This window comes from Delphinus delphis, chromosome 2 (genome assembly GCF_949987515.2).
Source record: "Delphinus delphis chromosome 2, mDelDel1.2, whole genome shotgun sequence".
NCBI classification, from domain to species: domain Eukaryota; kingdom Metazoa; phylum Chordata; class Mammalia; order Artiodactyla; family Delphinidae; genus Delphinus; species Delphinus delphis.
The window spans coordinates 111845121-111864425 of record NC_082684.1 but is presented as its reverse complement, the minus strand read 5'-3'; the positions used below and the strand labels follow the sequence as shown (position 1 = coordinate 111864425).

General features: G+C 47.7%; 1 protein-coding gene across 2 annotated transcripts in view; it reads right to left on the bottom strand.

Annotated features, from left to right (window-relative positions):
• Positions 1 to 19305, bottom strand: part of SLCO3A1 (solute carrier organic anion transporter family member 3A1) — a 317490-nt gene that overhangs the window by 61223 nt on the left and 236962 nt on the right. For both annotated transcript variants that reach the window (XM_060005479.1, XM_060005478.1), the window contains exon 3: positions 8651 to 8749. In XM_060005479.1, the coding sequence (XP_059861462.1) occupies positions 8651 to 8749 (99 nt within the window). The remainder of the gene's footprint in view (positions 1 to 8650; positions 8750 to 19305) is intronic.

Here is a 19305-nt window from a genome sequence, read left to right as displayed (position 1 = left end):
TATTGCTCAAGGGTATAGTTTTCCATGTATATTCACTCGCACCCCCTACGAAGCAGCTAACCTGAGATCCCATTCCACACCCCACCCCCGTCTTAAATCAGTTCACAGATCACACGGGGTGGCGCAGAATGGAAATCAAGAGCCAGGATACCTGGACCGAAATCCTGCCCACTTCTCGCTGTGCGACCTCAGGCCAGCAATTTTGAACCCTTCATGCCTCAGCTGACTGATGTGTATAACACTGATGTGATGATGGTACTTACCCTTCTCGAGCTGGGAAGATCAAATGAGCACCACCAGACACAAAGTGTTCAGGATAAGGGCTTAAGCACTTAAATGATGTTAGCTTCATATTTATGCTGAGGGTCGTGTTTCCAAGCTGCTAGGGGATGGGTTAATTCAACCTTGGTTGTGGCCTGTGGTCTGGGGGGCCAGTCCTCTTTTAGAAAGTTCTGCAGCCAAGGTCCATGCTTTAAGGCAACATGCATGTGGTTTGGCTCTCTTGTCTGTGACTACTTTGATCTGCCAGCTGAAGTCAAGAAGATGTAAGCTACCGCTTACCCCTTGGGAGATGTTTTTCCCTCTCTCTACAACTGCCTTTCGGAGCAGGGCGCTCCTGCATGAGCTGCTTAGAGATGTCTCTTTGATGATGATTCCATATACCTGGAGCATGGAAGGAAATTCTTGGAGGTCTGGACCACAGCATATGAGCTAAGAACTAATAGGGCTGCAGGCCTGGACCAGATAGATGGATGGGCTTGGCAAGAGAAATGACCATAGTCACCAGATGAGCACTCCCCCATCTGTAAAGTGCTCTCCCTGAAGACTCTTCAGCTAACAGTAATGAAAACACCAGCCGTCATTGACTGAGGGCTTACTCTGCGCAAGGCACCACGTGGGGTGCATTCTTAACTGTTCCAATCAACCCTCCCCGCAACCCTACAAGGCAGGGCCTTTTACTGTCCCTATTTCATATAGATGGAGAAATCGAGGCTTAGAAAGGCTGGGTGCCTTGTCTACATCCACGGAGCTGAAGACTGGAACACAGGCGTCCAGTCGCCAAGGGCTACACTCTTTCCCTCTTGACGGGCAGTCTTTGTTTTGGGCTCCCTGGAGGGCCCTTAGTGGATAATTCCTGTGCTTTGTGCAATGGGTAAGACCACCAGCTCTTCTGACAGTTGGTAAGTTGGCCTTTGCAACATCGGTAGTCTCTGTCCTGGAGACCCTGACACGAGCCCAGCAGCAATAACCAGGGCACCTGAACGGGCCAGTTGCTTTTGTGCGGCATCGTGCCGGAGAGGAGTATACACTCTATAGAGTGTATACTCTAGTGGGCTTGGGGCTGAATCCCAGCGTTGTTACTTACAAGCATGTGATGCCGGGCAAGTGACTCACCCTCCCTGACCCTTAGTTTCAGCATTTGTGAAATATAGATGATAGTCATGGACAGTGGTTTCCAGGATGAGAGGTAATGAAAAAGCGTCACCTGACACAGAGTCGGCTCTTATCTATGGGAGCTCTTAATGTTTCACTTTTAGGGATATATTTATATAAATGGGAGTTTTAAGGTACAGCCTTTTTTTAAAAGGAGTATGGCATGGGAAAACACAGGGTGATCTGGAAAGCATCTTCATGCAAACAAGAGAAGAGAAAAGGAAGTCACACCACCTTGGGTAGCTAAGCAAGACTGTTTGCACCAATCGCTTACTGTTTTTTGGTTTTTTTTTTTAACATCTTTATTGGAGTATAATTGCTTTACAATGGTGTGTTTGTTTCTGCTTTATAATAAAGTGAATCAGTTATACATATACATATGTTCCCATATCTCTTCGCTTACTGTTTTTCCTCACCTACTGCCAAGCAATGAATGAAAACAAAAGACGGGAAAAGGGAGCTACAGTATTTCCCTCCTTTGTCTTTGGGCCCCATAAATCCGGCAGATGTGAGCCAGTAGGGAGAGAGAAATCCTGGCAGTTGTTTGGCAGAACAGAATCAGTGGCACGTAGAAAGTCATATTTTAGATAGGAAGTCAGTGACTGTTCTATGTGTGAGAAAACATCCCTGCGAGAGGGGCTGCGCTGCGGGAGGTGGATGTTTATGTGAATTTGGCAACTCGCTCCCTGTAGGCCTGTGCCTGTGGGTGGAAAGCCGACACGCACTCGCGATCCCTAAGACAAGGGAGGGTACCCGGTCTGTGTCAGCCTCAGAGCACACCTGCCGCTGGGGAAGGGGCGGGGGACGGGTCTGGAGGGAGATGCGCGGAGGGCAGGGATCTGCAGAGCCGGGAAAATCACAGTTGACTATTCTGGGAAGTATTGATTTTTTTCCTCTCCATTTCAATTATCCAGAGGACGGCGGCAGGGAGAGAAATAACAGGCTAAGAAGAAACCACTCAGCTTTGGAGTGTGCTGCCCTCAGGACTGGTCAGCCTCATGAGTGGAGCTTCAGCCCAATTTTGGTGACTCTTGGGAAGACAACGAATGCTTGACACCAGCCTGAGAAATGTCTTTTCTGAGGCACTTCTTTTCTCTACCCATCTCTACACTGAATAGTATTTTCAGGAGGCATCTTGGCCATTTAAGAGGAATATCCACCCCCACCTCCCACCTCCTGCCTGGCAACTGTCATCGCTCAGCAGATATTGTTCTAGCATTACCTATGCTGAAGGGGAGTTCTCTACGTGGCCTGGCAAAGCATGTCTGCTAGACATTACCCATGGCTGCATTTGGGTCTCCTCCTCTGAGAACGAGGAGGGTTTCACCTCCCTTACTGTGGAGTTAGGTGTGGCCACGCACCACAGAATTTTGCCAATGAAATGCGAGAGAGGAGACACATGTCTCTTCCGTGTGGAGATGTGTATGAGCTGGTGCATGATTCCCCATGCTCTTTTTTCCTGCCTGATCACGAAGCATGTGGAATTCTCCCTAAGATGATGCCTGAGAAGCTACAATGAACGAAATGTGCCTGCTGACCTGCATCAGGTATATAACACAAGCAGGAAATAAACCTTTAGTATTTCCAAGTCACTGACATTTTGGGGGTGTTTGTTACTGCAGCATAACTCAGCCTACCCTGACTAGTACAAAAGGCTTAGGAAATAAAAAATCATACCCTTTGGGCTTCCCTGCTGGCGCAGTGGTTGAGAGTCCGCCTGCCGACGCAGGGGACACGAGTTCGTGCCCCGGTCCGGGAAGATCCCACATGCCGCGGAGTGGCTGGGCCCGTGAGCCATGGCCGCTAAGCCTGCGTGTCCGGAGCCTGTGCTCCGCAACGGGAGAGGCCACAACAGTGAGAGGCCCGCGTACCGCAAAAAAATAAAAATAAAAATCACACCCTTTAAGAAAAGTGGTCCCGGGCAGGCTTAGAATAGCAATGGTATTCTTTTAGGTTCAGGTAGGGGGTCAGGCATGAAAATCTCTCTACTTCTCTTTCTATCTGGTTCTAGTTAGTGTCTTGATCTTAAAAAATGACTGCAGATTCAGCCTTTTGGCGAAGGCTGCTGTCAGGAAGATGCCCAGAACACAACTGAAGAGCACCAATCTGTCTCATTTACTTAGAATGCATCAAATTGCCAATGAAGCTAGAACCGTGGATAAGGAAAGATGTTGAGAAGGACAGGGTGGAGACAGCATCTTGGGCTGTGGGAACAGTTGAGCAAAGGCCTGGCATCCTCAGGGGACTCTGTGAGTGTCCTGGGTAAGCTCCCTCCAGCCACTTGCCTGCCCCTTGGTCATTCCAGGCACTGAGGAAAAATGCTGGGAAGGGAGCAGAGGGGAGCAGGGAGAGCCACCCCCCTGGGTCACCACGAGGCCGGCACAGGGTGGGTCTACCTTTGCATATGTGTCTGTAGGCTTGTTAAGATTTCTGCTTTATAAAACCTATTGTTCTGACTCTTGCATTCTTGGAATCCAACATTTGGAGGGCTTCATAGTTTCGTTGGGTGAGTTGAGCAAGCTCTGACAGCTGTTCGTTCCCTCTGTTGAAGGTCATATAAACATACGGGCTTCGTTGAGATTTCCCTCCATTTCCAAGGACCACTACCATTGTTGGTTCAAACGAAAGAAATCCCCAGGAACGGGGTTAAACCAGTTTAAAACTAACCAACCAAGCCACCCATGAGGATACCCAAGACTGCGAGAAGAAGAGATCAAAGCAAATTGGGAACACTGACTAAGTCCCAGGCCATACTGATGCGTAAGCGATACTCTGGCTCTCTGAGCAGTTTTGCTTCGTTTTCCTCAGTCCATTTACCTATTTTTCTAACCTACTTTGTAAAACTTTTGCTATGAGACTCAAGAAGTCCAAGAGTATCATTAAGTTCCAGACCTAATTAGAAACTGGAGACAGGGAGGGGGTGGGGATGGAGGACAGCATGGATGGTTCAGAATCCCAGCCACTGGACTAATTAGTCCAACGTGAAGGAATCTGGCGGTGGCAGCCAGCCCCAGGGTGGCAGAGCTGGATGCTCTCTGCTTGTCGACGTTTTCTGTGAAGCCAATGGATGGACGTATCTTGCTGCAGCTGCAAACGCTGTGCAGCTGTAGCAGAGCGGGCTGGTGTGCCTTAGGGCCAGTCTGTACGGAAGGAAGTGTTGGCAGTCAGGGCATCTCAGCCAGGCCTCTGTCCATGGAAGGGGGCAGGCTTCTGGCTAAACTCCTGGAGAGGTTTCAGGGAAGTGAGCTGCCCAGTTGGGGTCAGATAGGCCTGGGCTGTGCAGTGAGTTAACCTCTCTGTTCCTCATTACACCTAATTTTACTGCGTGTTTACTATTCCCCAGGCACTGTATTAACTGCTTTGTATGATTAACATGATCATGTCATCCACACATAGACCCATGAGGAGAAATGGCCCCAGGACCACACAGCTCGTTAGGGGTGTGGTTGGGATGTGAATGGAGGTCTGGTTTGATGTTTGAACTCAGAACTCATAATCACTGCAGGAGGACACATCATCTGTGAGGTTCCAAAGAGGCATTCAATGTATTTAAAAAGGGGTCAATTCACGGCTGCCATTGTCATCAGTTTGTTAACCCCACACTGTGAAGCTTGGTCAGTCCAGTGCTCAGGGGTCTACTCTGCTACCAGGCCCTTCTTCTTCCTACGTCCTGCTCTTGACTGGTCTCAGCTTTACAAAGATATTCTAGAAAAGAAATTCTGCAGGCACCATCATTCCTTCCCCAGGCTGTCAGAGGAGGCATCTGTCCTCCTTAAGAAGAGGGGCCGAAGGAGCCACAGAGGGCCCAGACACGGATGAAAGGCGGCAGCAGCAGAATCCCTGTGTCTGAGCGCCACCAGGGCAGCCCTCCTGGGGAGCTGCCCGTGGGGTCTTGCAGTCCCATAGCTGGCCTCTTCCTACAACCAACCACCTCCCCTGCAGCCCCAGCTTCACTGACACACAGATTCCAACCAGACTCCCTCACCGGTCTCTGCCTTTCCACCCTGTTTCCTCAGCTGCTGCTAGGTGCCTGGTGAAAGGCACATGCCCTCCTCCAACTACCCCATAACAAGGGCCTCCCAGGGACCTGCCTTGCCCACCTCGCACAATTCCCAGGCCACTGCTTTTCCCAGTCCCCTGCCCAACTCGCAGCTGGAATTTCAGAAACATATGGCTGTGTGCGTGGCCCCGTACATTCATGCTTAAGGGCACATTCCCATAGGCTGGACAGACCGAAAGAGGGGCTCTGTCTTAGTCGGTGAGGAAAAGACAGGGAAGGGTCATCCTGAAAGAACTGAGAACCGACTCCTCGAAACACAGCCCCAATCCACTCGTAGACGGAATGACAAGTTTCAGTCACAAGATTAGAAAACTGCTGGCAACTATGGAATTCTGTGACTGGCTCCTGAATAGAATAAATTATGTTTTTCTGCCCTCTGCTGGTAAAGGGTGGCACCAGCCCTCCGGGGGCCTTCAGAAGGGATGCAAACAACGAGGGTGACTCACAACACATCCTTCAGTCCTTTGAGACTCATCAGATAGGAAGTCCGCTATTAACTCATTTTGGGGAAAGGCGGCCATCAGCAGGGTGCCCAGACTGAACGGAAACGCGCCCATCTGTCTCAGGTATGGGAGGCTTCAAACTGCCAATGAGTCTAGAACCGTAGATGACACTCACCTGGGCCTTGAAAGGTGAGGACAGATGTTGAGGAGAATGGCTGGGGACGGCGCTCCAGACTGAGGGGATGGCCTGAGCAAGGGAATGGCATACAGAGGGGGCTGCGAGTGGATGGGCTAAGCCCCCTCCAGCCACCTGTCTACCTCTTGGCCATTCTAGTCACTGAGAAAAAGATGCTATTTAATTCCCAAGAGGAATCTTGGCGAGGGGTGTCTCCACATGCTTGCTCCGAGACCTGGGTTTTATATAGATACACCCCTTGGATTGGGTACATCCCTTTACCTCTCTAGGTATGTTTCCTTATCTACATAATGCAAGAGTTGGAAGAGAATGATGTCTGAGGTTCTTTCCGGCTCAGGGATTCTGGTATTCCACAAGCTTTGATTCAAGGGGGCCCTGCTAATACACTGAGGGCAGGATAGGCTGCCTGGACACTTGCCTTCTCCCCGCAGGCAGCCTTCCCCATGCACTGGGAGGGTGCCCCCTTTCCTCCCCTCCTTTGCTACTCCTGTCCTGTACTGCCTTTGGTGCGGTGGCGGAAGCCGGCTTTCTGTCCGTAGAAGCAAGATGGCAGCTGACCGTGTCACCATGGGTTGTTTCTCTGACCAGGCCACCAGTCATCCCACCCGCTAGGAATAGGGTTCAAAGGGCCAACCAAGGGCTACAAAACAGCGGCATTCAATCACCTCCTGAACGGACCCGGCACTTTAAAACGAACAAACAAATAAGGCTGCATTTGATTTTTCTCCCCCGTTTGGAAATCTGTAACATCATTAGCTACAAGTAAATATATCACTGGGATTAATGGAGTGAATCACAGAGTGACTTGATTGGATTTAAAACCAGATTATGTCTTTGGGGTGAATTAGTAAATTTAGCCCTGTCAAGAGATGATGAATTGAACACCAGGCGACTGAGAGTTCTTATTGATCCTGGGAATAGATCGGGATGAGACAGAGAAGCTGGAAAGGCTTCCTGCACTGTTTTCAGAGAGAAAGGAAACATGGCTTCTCAACTCGCTAAGCTGCACAGGAACACAGCGTCGTCCTCTTTCAGGCACGCAGTTGAGTCGTGACCACATACAGTGGGCAGTGCCCGAGACGGCCTCCAACGATCCCCACCCCTGGAATTCACGTCCTTGTGAAATGATCCCTTCTTCCAAGGGTACGGAAACAAGTGGCTTGCTTCTAACACACAAAACGCAGCAGAAGCGATGAGGTGTCACTTGTGAGACTAGGTTATAAAAGACTGCGGCTTTGTCTCAGGTGCTCTTACCCTCTCTTGGGTTGTTTGCTCCAGGGAGGCCATGCCGAGGTTAGCCCTGTACAGAGATCCGTGGGAGCCGGCCTGAGAGCCCATCTGTCAAGGACTGCCAACAGCCGTGGGGTGAGTTTGGAAGTGGAGCCCCTCCAGGTGGGCTTTCAGATGATTTGATACCAGCTTAACACCTTGACTGCAGCCTCATGAGGGACCCTGAGTCAGAACCATCCAGCTAAGCTGCTCCTGGGTTCCAGACCCAGAGAAATAAACTGTGAGAAAATACCTATTGTTTAAAGTCACGAAGTTTGGGGTCATTTGTCACAAAGCCACAGATTAATACACCAGGTGGCTTGCTGTGGTCACTGAAATGTAAGTAGAAACAATGTGTGTCATTTCTGAACAGGAGCTGGTTTCCTGCCTCGGCGACGGGGCAGGCAGGAGTCAGATGAAACTTCTGTGAGCCTGGGTCCTGGAGGGACTACAGTAGGCAAGTCTCACCCTCCAACCCCCAAATACCACCAGCCTGCACTGGATATGCGGTATGGCTGAGAAATAAACTTTGGTTGCATAAAATCACTTTGATTTGGGAATTGTCTGTTACTACTGCATAACCTAGCACATCTCAACTAGCACGCTGTTCAATCCAGGTATGCTAGGGACGGGGGCGCCCAGAGCAGGCTGACATACACTTGCTCTTCCTGCCAAGAACACAAGACATGCCGCTTAAAATGGGTTTGAGGTATGGTACATTTCCTTAGAAAGCCCACCACGACAGTGTCTTACAGAAACAATTTTCAAATATTCTGTCTCCTTGACCCCATGTGTACATTTGCACTTGAGCACGTGCTCCAACTTTTAGTTTAAGAAATAGGGTCCTCATGCGGGTTCATGGACCAACATTCAATGAGTATGTGTGTATGCCAGGCATGTCCACATCTGTCCCCTCATTTATCTTACAAAAGCCCTTCAAGGCAGATATAAGTTTTGTTACCCTGAGTTTACAGATGAGGAAAATTCAGATTTGAGGAGTGAAATCAACCTTAGGGGGTTATTCAGTCTCTAGGTAGACACGAGCAGAGCACATGCTTCAAGCCAGACCCTCTGTACCAAATTCATGACCCAATCTTTCCTCTAATCTCAAGGGGGCCACCAGCTAGAGAAGTGGATGCATTAGGGCTGCTGCTTAGTAGGAAGGTTTTAGAACCCAGATGCTGGGGCTCCTTTACGGTGGAGGAAGGGCTTGTGGGCGGCGCTTGGAAATTGAGATAAATTCCTTACTTGTGTCAATGAAGACTGCATCCACATAGATTTTGGTACAGAAAGAGCCCAGGATAAATCCACAGGCTGGTCCAAACACCAGCATCGTGAACAGGATTCCTGAAAGAAGAAGATGAAAGCAAGATTAGATTAAAAGCTGAAGCCATTTATTGAGCAAAATTGCCAAAGCTCAAGAAAACTGTTTTCCATTGATCAGATGAGAGGTCTGATTAGACAAATGACATGAGAGGAATGAGTCTAAAAATCCTAGAGGGGAAAGCTAGTATTTCTAAGTTTTGGAAACTCTATGGAAGCACTGTCATGCAGGAATTCTATAGTTTCAATAGGTTGCTTTGAAAAATTTGTGGGCTCCAAGTACAGTTACTTTTAGAGAACTCCACCCCATATCATATTAAACCTATTAAAATACGTCCATGTCTATCATGAAATATTTTTTCTTCCATAAACGTTTTGGGAAGGATTTTTATAATTTTGCTTTCGCATTTATTTGGCTTTATGTAATTCAATTAATTTACGGTTGGCGAAGATGTCTCAGCGCTCATTGTGCAAACTCAGGGAGTCTTGTGAAGTGAGAAAAGTTGAAGCCACAAATTATTCTCACATGTAATGAAATGTTTACAGGCATTAAATTTAGCAAACAACAAAGCTGACATAATGGTATGCCCTGAGCACATTTAATTAAACATTTTATTAATTTCAGTTTGGCAGTCCCCCCCCCCCCCCGCCCCCACATTTTTGGAATTGCTCTCTGTTGTTGTAACAGCTGTTCAGGCCTCAAGCTCTTCTGTAGGACTTGAGAAGGTGGGACTAGGTACGTGATTAGGTAATGTATCTGATGGATATAGTATCTGGAATTTTGCACAAACCTTTTGGTCATTCTGGAAAAGCACTGAGCCCAAACTAAAAACTCACAGGCTGTCCGTATTTAACTAAATTTCAACTTGAGCACTGATAGCTCACAAGGCCCTGGGAATAAAACATAAGAGGGAAGAAGTGGCTTTTTCTTAGGAAGCTGGCTGCCTGTGGGGACAATCAATACATGGGTCAGTTCAACCTAAGCAGACAGCCTGGAGTGTGGGTACTAACAGGCCCATGTGGGCACACGAGGAACAAGGTAGGAAATGGATTCAACCAGAGGGAAGCTGAGCTCAGTGGAGGATAGTTCTGGTCTGTTCGCAGGGTAGACTAACTCAGCCTGAAATCTCCCAGTGATGTCATCATGGAACTGCTCAAATATTCATCCACTCAGTCCATACTTATTGAGTTCCTTCTATGTGCCAAGAAGCCTTCTCAGGGATGGGGACTCAGCATCGAAGTACAGAGTCAACAATCCAGGCCTTCCTGGAGCTCACTGACTTGTAGAGGAAACTATAGACACCTTAACTGTTTTTTAGATACCTGGCGAAGGAGCCACGTCTTCCTCATTTACAGACAAGGACCCAGAACCCCAAAGCAACCACTTAAAGATGGCTTACAAGGAATGCTGTTTAATGAAGGACAGGATGAAAAGAGGATGGTTTCTATCACAGGAATGGGGCTGAATCCACCCTCAGTGAAATCCTACTCTGATATGGAGCCATCTAGAAGCTCAAGGGCCTGAAAACAGCTGCTCCTGTACCCAGCCGATGACCTCCGGTCTCCCAGTTATTCCTGTTTATAGGAATCTGGAGAGCAGCAGAATCCACTTTGTTAAAACACTGGCTCTGGTTTGTCACAACTTAGGTTGAGATAACCGACCAGAGAAAATTGAGAAAGGTGGGGTGTTTTTGGAAAAGTCTAGAACATGGTGCTCTTTCAAGTATGGGCTAGAATTAGGAGGAATTAGGCCTTAGCTGGGCAGAGTTAGGGAGCAGAGCTGGTCTTGGCTTCGGTCTTCTTCGGTAGATGGGGGAAAGCAAAGTAGGAAGTGATGCTGAGAAAGACACAGGGGCAGGGGTGTGGACAGGGGGTGTCCAAGGCAAGAGCTGTACCTGAGGTAGACTGAAGGGCTTTCTGCTTCAGGACAAAATCATGAAGCCAGCTCTATCCTTCTGTCCAGGCTGCAGGCTGAGGGGAGCCACTGGTCAGCCACTGGTACTCTAAAGATGCCTCAGCAAGTAAACTAACTACTCAGCCTGTCCCAAAAGAAAGGGGCACGGAGATAGAACACAATTCTCTTGCCAGGGGTGCCGCAACTACTCTTCTGACGCCCCTTCCATAGTCCTAGCCATCACCCTGACCCTCAGCAGCGCCCCCATGATAACATGCCTCCTTTCATGCAAATTAAATACCCCCCATTCAATGTAATAATCACTGCTCCACCCCCTACAGATTAAACAATGAAAATGATAATTAAAACTGAATAGGTCAAAGGACCAAGCTTTTAGTATCATTGGAAAGAAACAACCAGTGAGCTTTAAAGCTTGTGTTGGGACTTAACCCCTGGTGACTCAGTGGTTAAGAATCTGCCTGACAGTGCTGGCAACAAGGGTTCGATCTCTGGTCCGGGAAGATCCCACATGCCGCAGAGCAACTAAGCTTGTACGCCACAACTACTGAGCCTGTGCTCTACAGCCCACACGCCGCAACTATTGAGCCCATGTGCTGCAACTACTGAAGCCCGTGTGCTCTAGGACCCGTGTGCCACAACTACTGAGCTCACATGCTGCAACTACTGAAGCTCGTGTGCCTAGAGCCCGTGCTCTGCAACAAGAGAAGCCACCGCAATGAGAAGCTCGCGCACCGCAACGAAGAGTAGCCCCCACTCGCCACAACTAGAGAAAGCCCGCGCACAGCAATGAAGACCCAACTCAGCCAAAAATAAAAAAAAAAAAGCTTGTGTGGAGAGTGTTCTGTTACCCCTCCCCCACATGGGGGCAGTGGAGGGTGTGGGAGTGTGGACCAGCCAGCATCATGGGACAGCTGGAGACTCCAGGCCCTGGGTGTCCTGCCCTTGTGCAAGTTATGACACAAAAGGAAGGGCATCCCTCAAGCTCAGCTGCCCACAAGAGCCCCACCAGGCCCAGACAGGCCAGCCATCCGTTCTGGCAGCTCGGATGGGCAGACGCCACTGCAGAGAAGCCACGTGCCAAGGTGGTCCCTCCATCTGGTTACTTTAGGACAGGACACGGGTCACCAAAACGCTGAATTGTGGCTTTCCATTTGAACAGGACAGAATTCTCCCCCAAAGAAACCTGGTAGGATCCCATTCCCAAAACCAAAGAAGGAGGTAGGGGGACTTCCCTGGTGGTCTAGTGGTTAGGATTCGGCGCTTTCACTGCCGTGGCCCGGGTTCAAGCCCTGGTCAGGGAACTGAGATCCTGCAAGCTTCGTGGCCAAAAGAAAAGAAAAGAAAAGAAGACATAGGATGCGTATTTTTGTGTGAAGGACATTCTTTCCCCTCAGTTGAAGTGAGGGAATATTTTTAAAGCAGCTCCTCCTCGGAGAGATACCAAGTAAACCTCTAGCAGCAATGGGTTCTTGAATATTTTCCAAGGGACAATCCAGTAGTGGGGGTGGGGTGGGGGGGGATGGGAGGCTCATGCATCAGGAAGCACCCTTTTTCACTTCAGAAATATCTTAGGATAACAGCTCAAATCAAGCAGCATCGGTGAGCACAGCCCTGGGTCTTTAGAGGATGCTGTTCCCCTGAGAGCACACAAGGCAGGCTGTGATCTTACAGAAAGGTACTTCTGAATTTGCTTCTTCACTCTCTTTTCGATTCATCCCACCAGGCTGTGATTTTGTTCTTGTTTAGCAACCCCCCCCCCCCCTCAAAATGTTCTGCCTAAATAGACAAGAAACAGATGGTCCAGCCCTAAAATCCAGAATCCTTGCGTTGAATGGTGAGCGCCTCCAGGTCCAGGAGAGAAGGTTCTTCAGCGGCCCAGTGCTGCCCCCTGCTGCCTGCCAGACTGTGTACACGGGAGGGGAGGCAAGCCCGGGACGCAGAGATCAGAGAAAGAAGGGCCCCTCCTGTGCTGCTACCCTGAGCCTGGTGCTTTACAAGCATAATCTACTGTAATTCTTTCAATGGCCCTGACGGGGAGTCTACTGCGCCCATTTCACAGCGGAAGGAAAGGTTTAGCGCCTCACTTCCCAACAGTGAGTCAGAAAGCAGCACAGTGGGCTCTGAAGCCAGGTTTCTCTCATCCCCTTAGGGGAAAAGCATCCTTCAAGCAGGTCCGGAGAGAGTATGGGCCACTTGGGTTCAAATCCCAGCTCCACCACTTCCTAGCTCTGGGAACCTTGGGAAGGGTCTATTTAACTTCCTTGTGCCTCAGCTTTCTCATCTGTAACATGGGAATGATATTAGGCCTATTCCACAGGACTATAGGGAGGATTTAATGACCTCGTATTTGTAAAGCTCTTAGAACAGAGTCTGGCACCCAGAAAGAGCCATGAGTGCTTGTTAAATGGATGACACCTGTGTCTCTGATGCTGGGAGCAGGCCAAGCCCCAGAGAGGGTTCCTCGGGGGAAGCAGCCGCAATCCCAAGCTTCACAAGGGTCCAGACGGACCGGCCGACCAGAGTCCAGAGTCCACCCCCTTGCTCTGACTGCCCACCTGCCAACCACATTCTGATGCTAACCTGGCTTCCCAGGGATGTGAGGACTGAACAAAGGGAGAGAGAATGGCATGACCCCCATGGTGATCTAACTCCAGCATCCTGGTTTGAACAGAGGCCTTCTGTAAATTAGGTTAGTGTAAATCTGCAGTTCCCAAACTGTGTGTCGAGGCACCTTGGGGTACCACAGTGAACTCATAGGGGTACCGCAAAACGTTTTAAGTTTTGGAGGGAAACCCAGTGATAGCTAACATCTGTCAGATGCTACTCATACAACCACTCACAACTACTCACTCCAGGTGGCTGATGGTTTCAGCACTGGATCAAGCAATACTCCTTTCAAATACATCCTGTCTTTGTGAACTGAGTTTTCAGTACCTGCTGTGATAAAAAGCAAACGTGGTGTGGAAATCAATGCAGGACACAGGAAATGGAGTCCAATCTGATTCCAAGGTTTGAGAATCTATGTAGTCCCCAGCAGGGACACACAACCCATTAGTAAGTAATCATACATATTTAAAAATAAAATAGAAATATTTTTTTCTTTCAATTGATGTGTGTTATTTTTTTCAAACGTGTATTAAGTAATTTGAACCTAACTGCTTGATAAACACAGTTGCTGGGTATATCTTGCAGACTCAGGGCTCTGTGAAAAATAAGACACTAAGGGTACAATGAACCCAGAAAGTTTGAGAACCTCTGGTGTAAATCTGCCACCCATGCTATACAATCTTCCTACTTAGCATCAGACATCTCTGGACGCAGGGGAAGGACAGATGAACTGGGTGAGGATTTTGCCCTCAAGAAGCTTGCTGTCTTATTGGAGAGACCTCCAACCATTCTCCATCATTCAAAATATATAATGGCACCTATAGGTGCCAGGCTCTGTGCAAGGAGCTGAGATACGGCTGTGGACAAAACAGACAAAATCCCTGCTTTTTTGTGGAGTTGGTATTTGGGAAGAAGAAAGGCCATAAACAAATCAACCTACCCTATGATGTCAGCACCAAAGAGGACAGTGCATGATGGAGTGGGGCTAGAGAAAGACCTCCCACTGTACCGTGTGCTGTAAAGAACACACACAGCAATGCACTACACGCGCTATCAAGCTGGGGTGAGTGCACTCGCAGGCTAAGGGTTCCACCGTATAGGACGTTAAATAATGGTCCCCAAAGATGCCCATGTCCTAATCCCCGGAACCTGTGTCTGTTACTGTAACTGACCAAAGAGAACGAAGGCTCCAGATGGAATTAAGGTCACTAATCAATTGACTTGAAAATAAAGAGATCATGCTGATTATCCTTGTGGGCCAATGTAATCTTGAAGGACCTGTAGATGTAGGAGGAGGAGGAATACAACTCAGAGTCAGAGAAGGAGATGAGACCACAGAACCAGGGCGATGGCATCATGAGAAAGCCTTGACTAGTCGCTGCTGGCTTTGAAGACAGAGGACAGGGCCTTGAGGCCAAGAATGTGGGTGGCTTCTAGGAGCTGGGAAAAGCAAGAAAGTGGATTCTCCCCTCCAGAAAGGATCCTCCAGAAGGAAGGCAGCCCTGCTGGCACCTGGATTCTTAGCTCAGGGAGACCCGTTATGGACTTCTGACCTCCACAATGTAAGATAATACACTTATATTATCTTAAGCCACTAAATTTGCGGTAACTTACTACAGCAGTGATACAATTGTTAAGCAAATTTGAGGACAATCTCAGATCTTATACCTGCTACATGTGAATCTCTAAGGACAGGATGTTGCATGAAGCTGCTTGTTAATCATTTGACCATGGGACATTTTTTTTGTGGGTCATTTTTCAGACCTGGCATTGACTGGGGCACAGTCCCAGACATGCTGGAGGAGACTTGAAGCCCTGTGAGGCAGAGATGGTGCCTTATTCTTCTTTCTGTCCCCAGTTTGGCCCAGGACAGTTAGCTCACAATCTGTTGAAAGGGTGTGTGAATGAGAATACTCATTACCACAGTGACACAAAACGAGGAGGGAGAAACTCTTCTTGGCCATGGTCTGCCCAAGTTCAGCCAGCTGGGGAGGGGCAGAGCTGGGACTCAGCCCCCGCCTGCTCTTTCCCTGGACAGTGTTCTCTGCATGTGTCACTCTCAGCGCTGGGAATATGCCTCCTTCTAGATGCAATGTGTCAAGGGGACTGACGTGACAGCCTCTAGAAAGGGATCAGGTCACACACATAGAACCAGAAGAACTAAGACCAGCCTGGATACCTTGGGAGAAGAAGAAGAATTGTCAAGACATACCCTACTCCTTTTAAAGCTGTAGTGATGAAGACAGTGTGTTTCTGGCACAAGAAGCAGCAAACGTACAAGTAAAGCGGAAGAGAAAGCCCAGAAACAGATCCATACTTGCGTGGATGCCTGATTTATGACAAAGCGTGCCTACAAAGCGGTGGGGGGAAGGATGAATTTTTCCATGAATGGTGCTAGGACAACTTGAAATTATAGGGAAAAAAAGTCGGCTGCACAACACATGTAAAAATCAATTCCAGGCATATCGGAGACCTGTGTGAAAAGCAAAACAATAAAGCTTCTGGAAGATAATAGACAAAAGTACTGTCACAATGTTGGGGGCAGGGAGAGATTCTTTTAAACCAAACAAAGAAAGCATGAAGCATTAAAAGAAGAGCTTGACAAACTGGTCTACATAAAAATTAAGGTCATTCCTTAGATTCATCAAAAGAGCCCACTAGGAAAGCAAAGATGTGGGAAAACATACATGTAACATACATCCTGAAAAACACACATACAAGAATTGGAGGGCTCATATCGAGACTATGTAAAAACTACGATAAGTCCATGAGAAAAAGACAAACCAGTGGAAAGGGGGCAGAAACCTTAACAGGTTCTTCACAAAAGAGGAGGTTCAAAGGAACAATGGAATGGGACAAGATGCTCAACCTCATTAGAATTCAGGGACATGTAAATTACAAGCCCAGTGAAATGTCATTAGATTTTTAGCTGATTGAAGAGCTTGATAATACCCAGTGTTGGCAAGGATGTAGGGAATCTGGACTCTTGCTTACTGCTGGTAGGAGTGTAAATTAGACAACCACTCTGGCAAAACTTTGGCAGTGTCTGTAAAACCAAAGAGGAACTCACCCAATGACCCACAATCCTAATTCCTAGGTAAATACTCTACAGAAAGTCTGAAACCCACTAGGAGACACATCCAGGAATGCTCATCCCAATCTTGTAAGATCCTCAAACTGGAAACAACCCAAATGCCCAACAACAGAACAACAGAGAAACAAACGGTGACATCTTCATACACTGGAATTACTATACAGCAGAGAAAACAAATCATCAATAACATGGATTAATCTTAAATGATGTAATTCCAAAAGAACACAGACAGGCAAGAATACATACTGGTGTGATTCCACTTACGCAGAATTGAAAGCGGCAAAATTAAACCATGTAGTGATATATAACTAGGTAGTCAAGCTATAAAGAAAAACAGGGAAATGAATAGCAGAGAAGTCAGAGTTGTGGTCACTGCTGCCCATGAGGGAGGGAGGGGTTACAGTGAAGGAGGCACAGGTTGGGTGGGGGGTTCTCAGGTGCTGGTTTTGTATTTGGTCTATTTGCAGGCTACGTGGGTGTCTGTTTTGCAACAATTCGTTAAGTTGGAATATGGGAATATGTTTTCTGCACAAACACATGATTATCACATTTTCACATATACATACACGTGTCATACAAGTGCCTATAGAAAAATGGCCACTGGCTATTTATCGAGTGCTTATCGTATGGTGCCAGAGTCTGGACTATGTGGTTTATGCACGTTATTTCATGATCCCTTCTAACAATGCGATGAGGCGGGTGCCGTCACGCCAGCTGTATCCCAGGAGGACCTGAGGCTCACAGAGGTTAAGCAGCTTGCTCCAGGGCCCCTGGTTCTAGGGGGGCAGCTGACCCCTGGTGCCCTCTGCAGGACTGGGTCTCCAGTGAGCTCAAGCACAAATAAGCAAACTTAAAGAATAACAACCAAACCCAACCCCAAACCCCGCCGCTCACAGGTAGCCACCTGCTTCTCACACCTTGCACCACGACGAGGATGTGGATAGAAACCACCTGGCTTCAGAGGTGGGTGTGGTGAGTGCGGTTAACAGTGGGTTCTAGAGCCTGGCTGGGTGTGAATCCTGGTGCTGCCACTTAACTGCTGGCAGCCCTGGGCAAGTCCCTCACCTCTGTTAGTTTCCACATCTGAAAAGGGGAGATGCTAGTAAGATGTATTTCATAGCGCTTGCAGGGAGGGATAAATGAAAGCAGATGTAAGGGCCCAGCGTGACTCCTGGTCCAGATGAAGTACTTCATAGATGTTTGTTTCCACTGATGCTCCTTGGCTTTGCTGGGTGCTAGAAGAGCTAGAAGAGCCAGGGGAAGGGAAATACGCTGTGGGTGCCCGCTTTTCCTCCTCTCGGTGGGCCCTGAGTCTTCTGCAGCCAGATCCACCTGAAGGCCTGCTATTTACTGCCCCCTAGTGGACAAGCAGGAAGAGGCCAGTCACTGGGCAGGCTACAGCTGCACATGTGGTATCCTGTAAAGGAGAAAATGCTGACCCTTCCCTCCAAGCCTTTATTCTTCTCTTTGCTGGAGTGTGACACGGGGCCTGGCTTCTATACCAACAGCCCATGGGGGCAGGGACACAGTGGCGAAGGCTGTCACTGAGGAGCTGAAGGCACAAACTCTTTACGTGGCTGAAAGCAAAAGCAAAAAGGCCATCCAGAAACTCAGGGGCTTCTCCCAGTGCCTCTCCTTACTCTAAAATCAGGCAAATCCATTAGTATTTCTGAGGGTCACTGGTGGAATAGGACAGGGATGATTCCTGCCTTGAGTGGGGGTTAGGACACTACAGGAAGGGCAGTGTCAGGCTCCGCTGCACCCTGTGTATCTGTGGTCACAGCACAAATGCTCCCTGTACCTCAGTTCCTGACTCTGTAAAATGGGCTGACGACAACCCCTACGTTCTTGGGAGCCTTTGAGGAGCAAATGTATGAGTGCCCAAAAGAGGCTTCAGATAATTTCCTAGAACACAGACATTCTCAAAAATCATTAGCTGTTAGTTATTCTCCTCGCTGGTACTTCTAGTAGCAGGATTTTCTTTTTTGCCTTACAAGTTTTAGTTTTTTGGTTACTTAAGTGAGAGATGCTTATTTCAAAGAATATGGATGATACAGAATCATATAAAGAAATACCGACCAGAGGGCAGACAGCAGAAGCAAGAACTATAATTCTGCAGTCTGTGGAAGGAAAACCATGTTCACAAAAAGATAGACAAAATGAAAAGGCAGAGGACTTTGTACCAGATAAAGGAACAAGATAAAACCCCAGAAGAACAACTAAATTAAGTGGAGATAGGCAACCTTCCAGAAAAAAAATTCAGAATAATGATAGTGAAGATGATGCAGGACCTAGGAAAATGAATGGAGGCAAAGATCGAGAAGATTCAAGAAATGTTGAAATACTCATATCAGATAAAACAGACTTTAAAATAAAGAATGTTACAAGAGACAGCAAAGACCTATAAGAATTAAAGAACAAATACCGAGAGGAATTAAAGAACAAACAAACAGAAATGAACAATACCATAACTTAAATGAAAAATACACTAGAAGGAATCAATAGCAGAATAACTGAGACAGAAGAACGGATAAGTGACCTGGAAGACAAACTGGTGGAATTCACTGCCGTGGAACAGAATAAAGAAAAAAGAATGAAAAGAAATGAAGACAGCCTAAGAGACCTCTGGGACAATGTTAAACACAACAACATTCACATTACAGGGGTCCCAGATGCAGAAGAGAGAGAGGAAGGACCTGAGAAAATATTTGAAGAGATTATAGTTGAAAACTTCCCTAAAATGGGAAAGGAAATAGCCACCCAAGTCCAGGAAGCGCAGAGACTCCCAGGCAGGATAAACGCGGGGAGAAAGACACTGAGACACATAGTAATCAAACTGACAAAAATTAAAGACAAACAAAAATTACTGAAAACAAGGGAAAAATGAAAAATAATATACAAGGGAACTCCCGTAAGGTTAAGAGCTGATTTCTCAGCAGAAACTCTACAAGCCAGAAGGGAGTG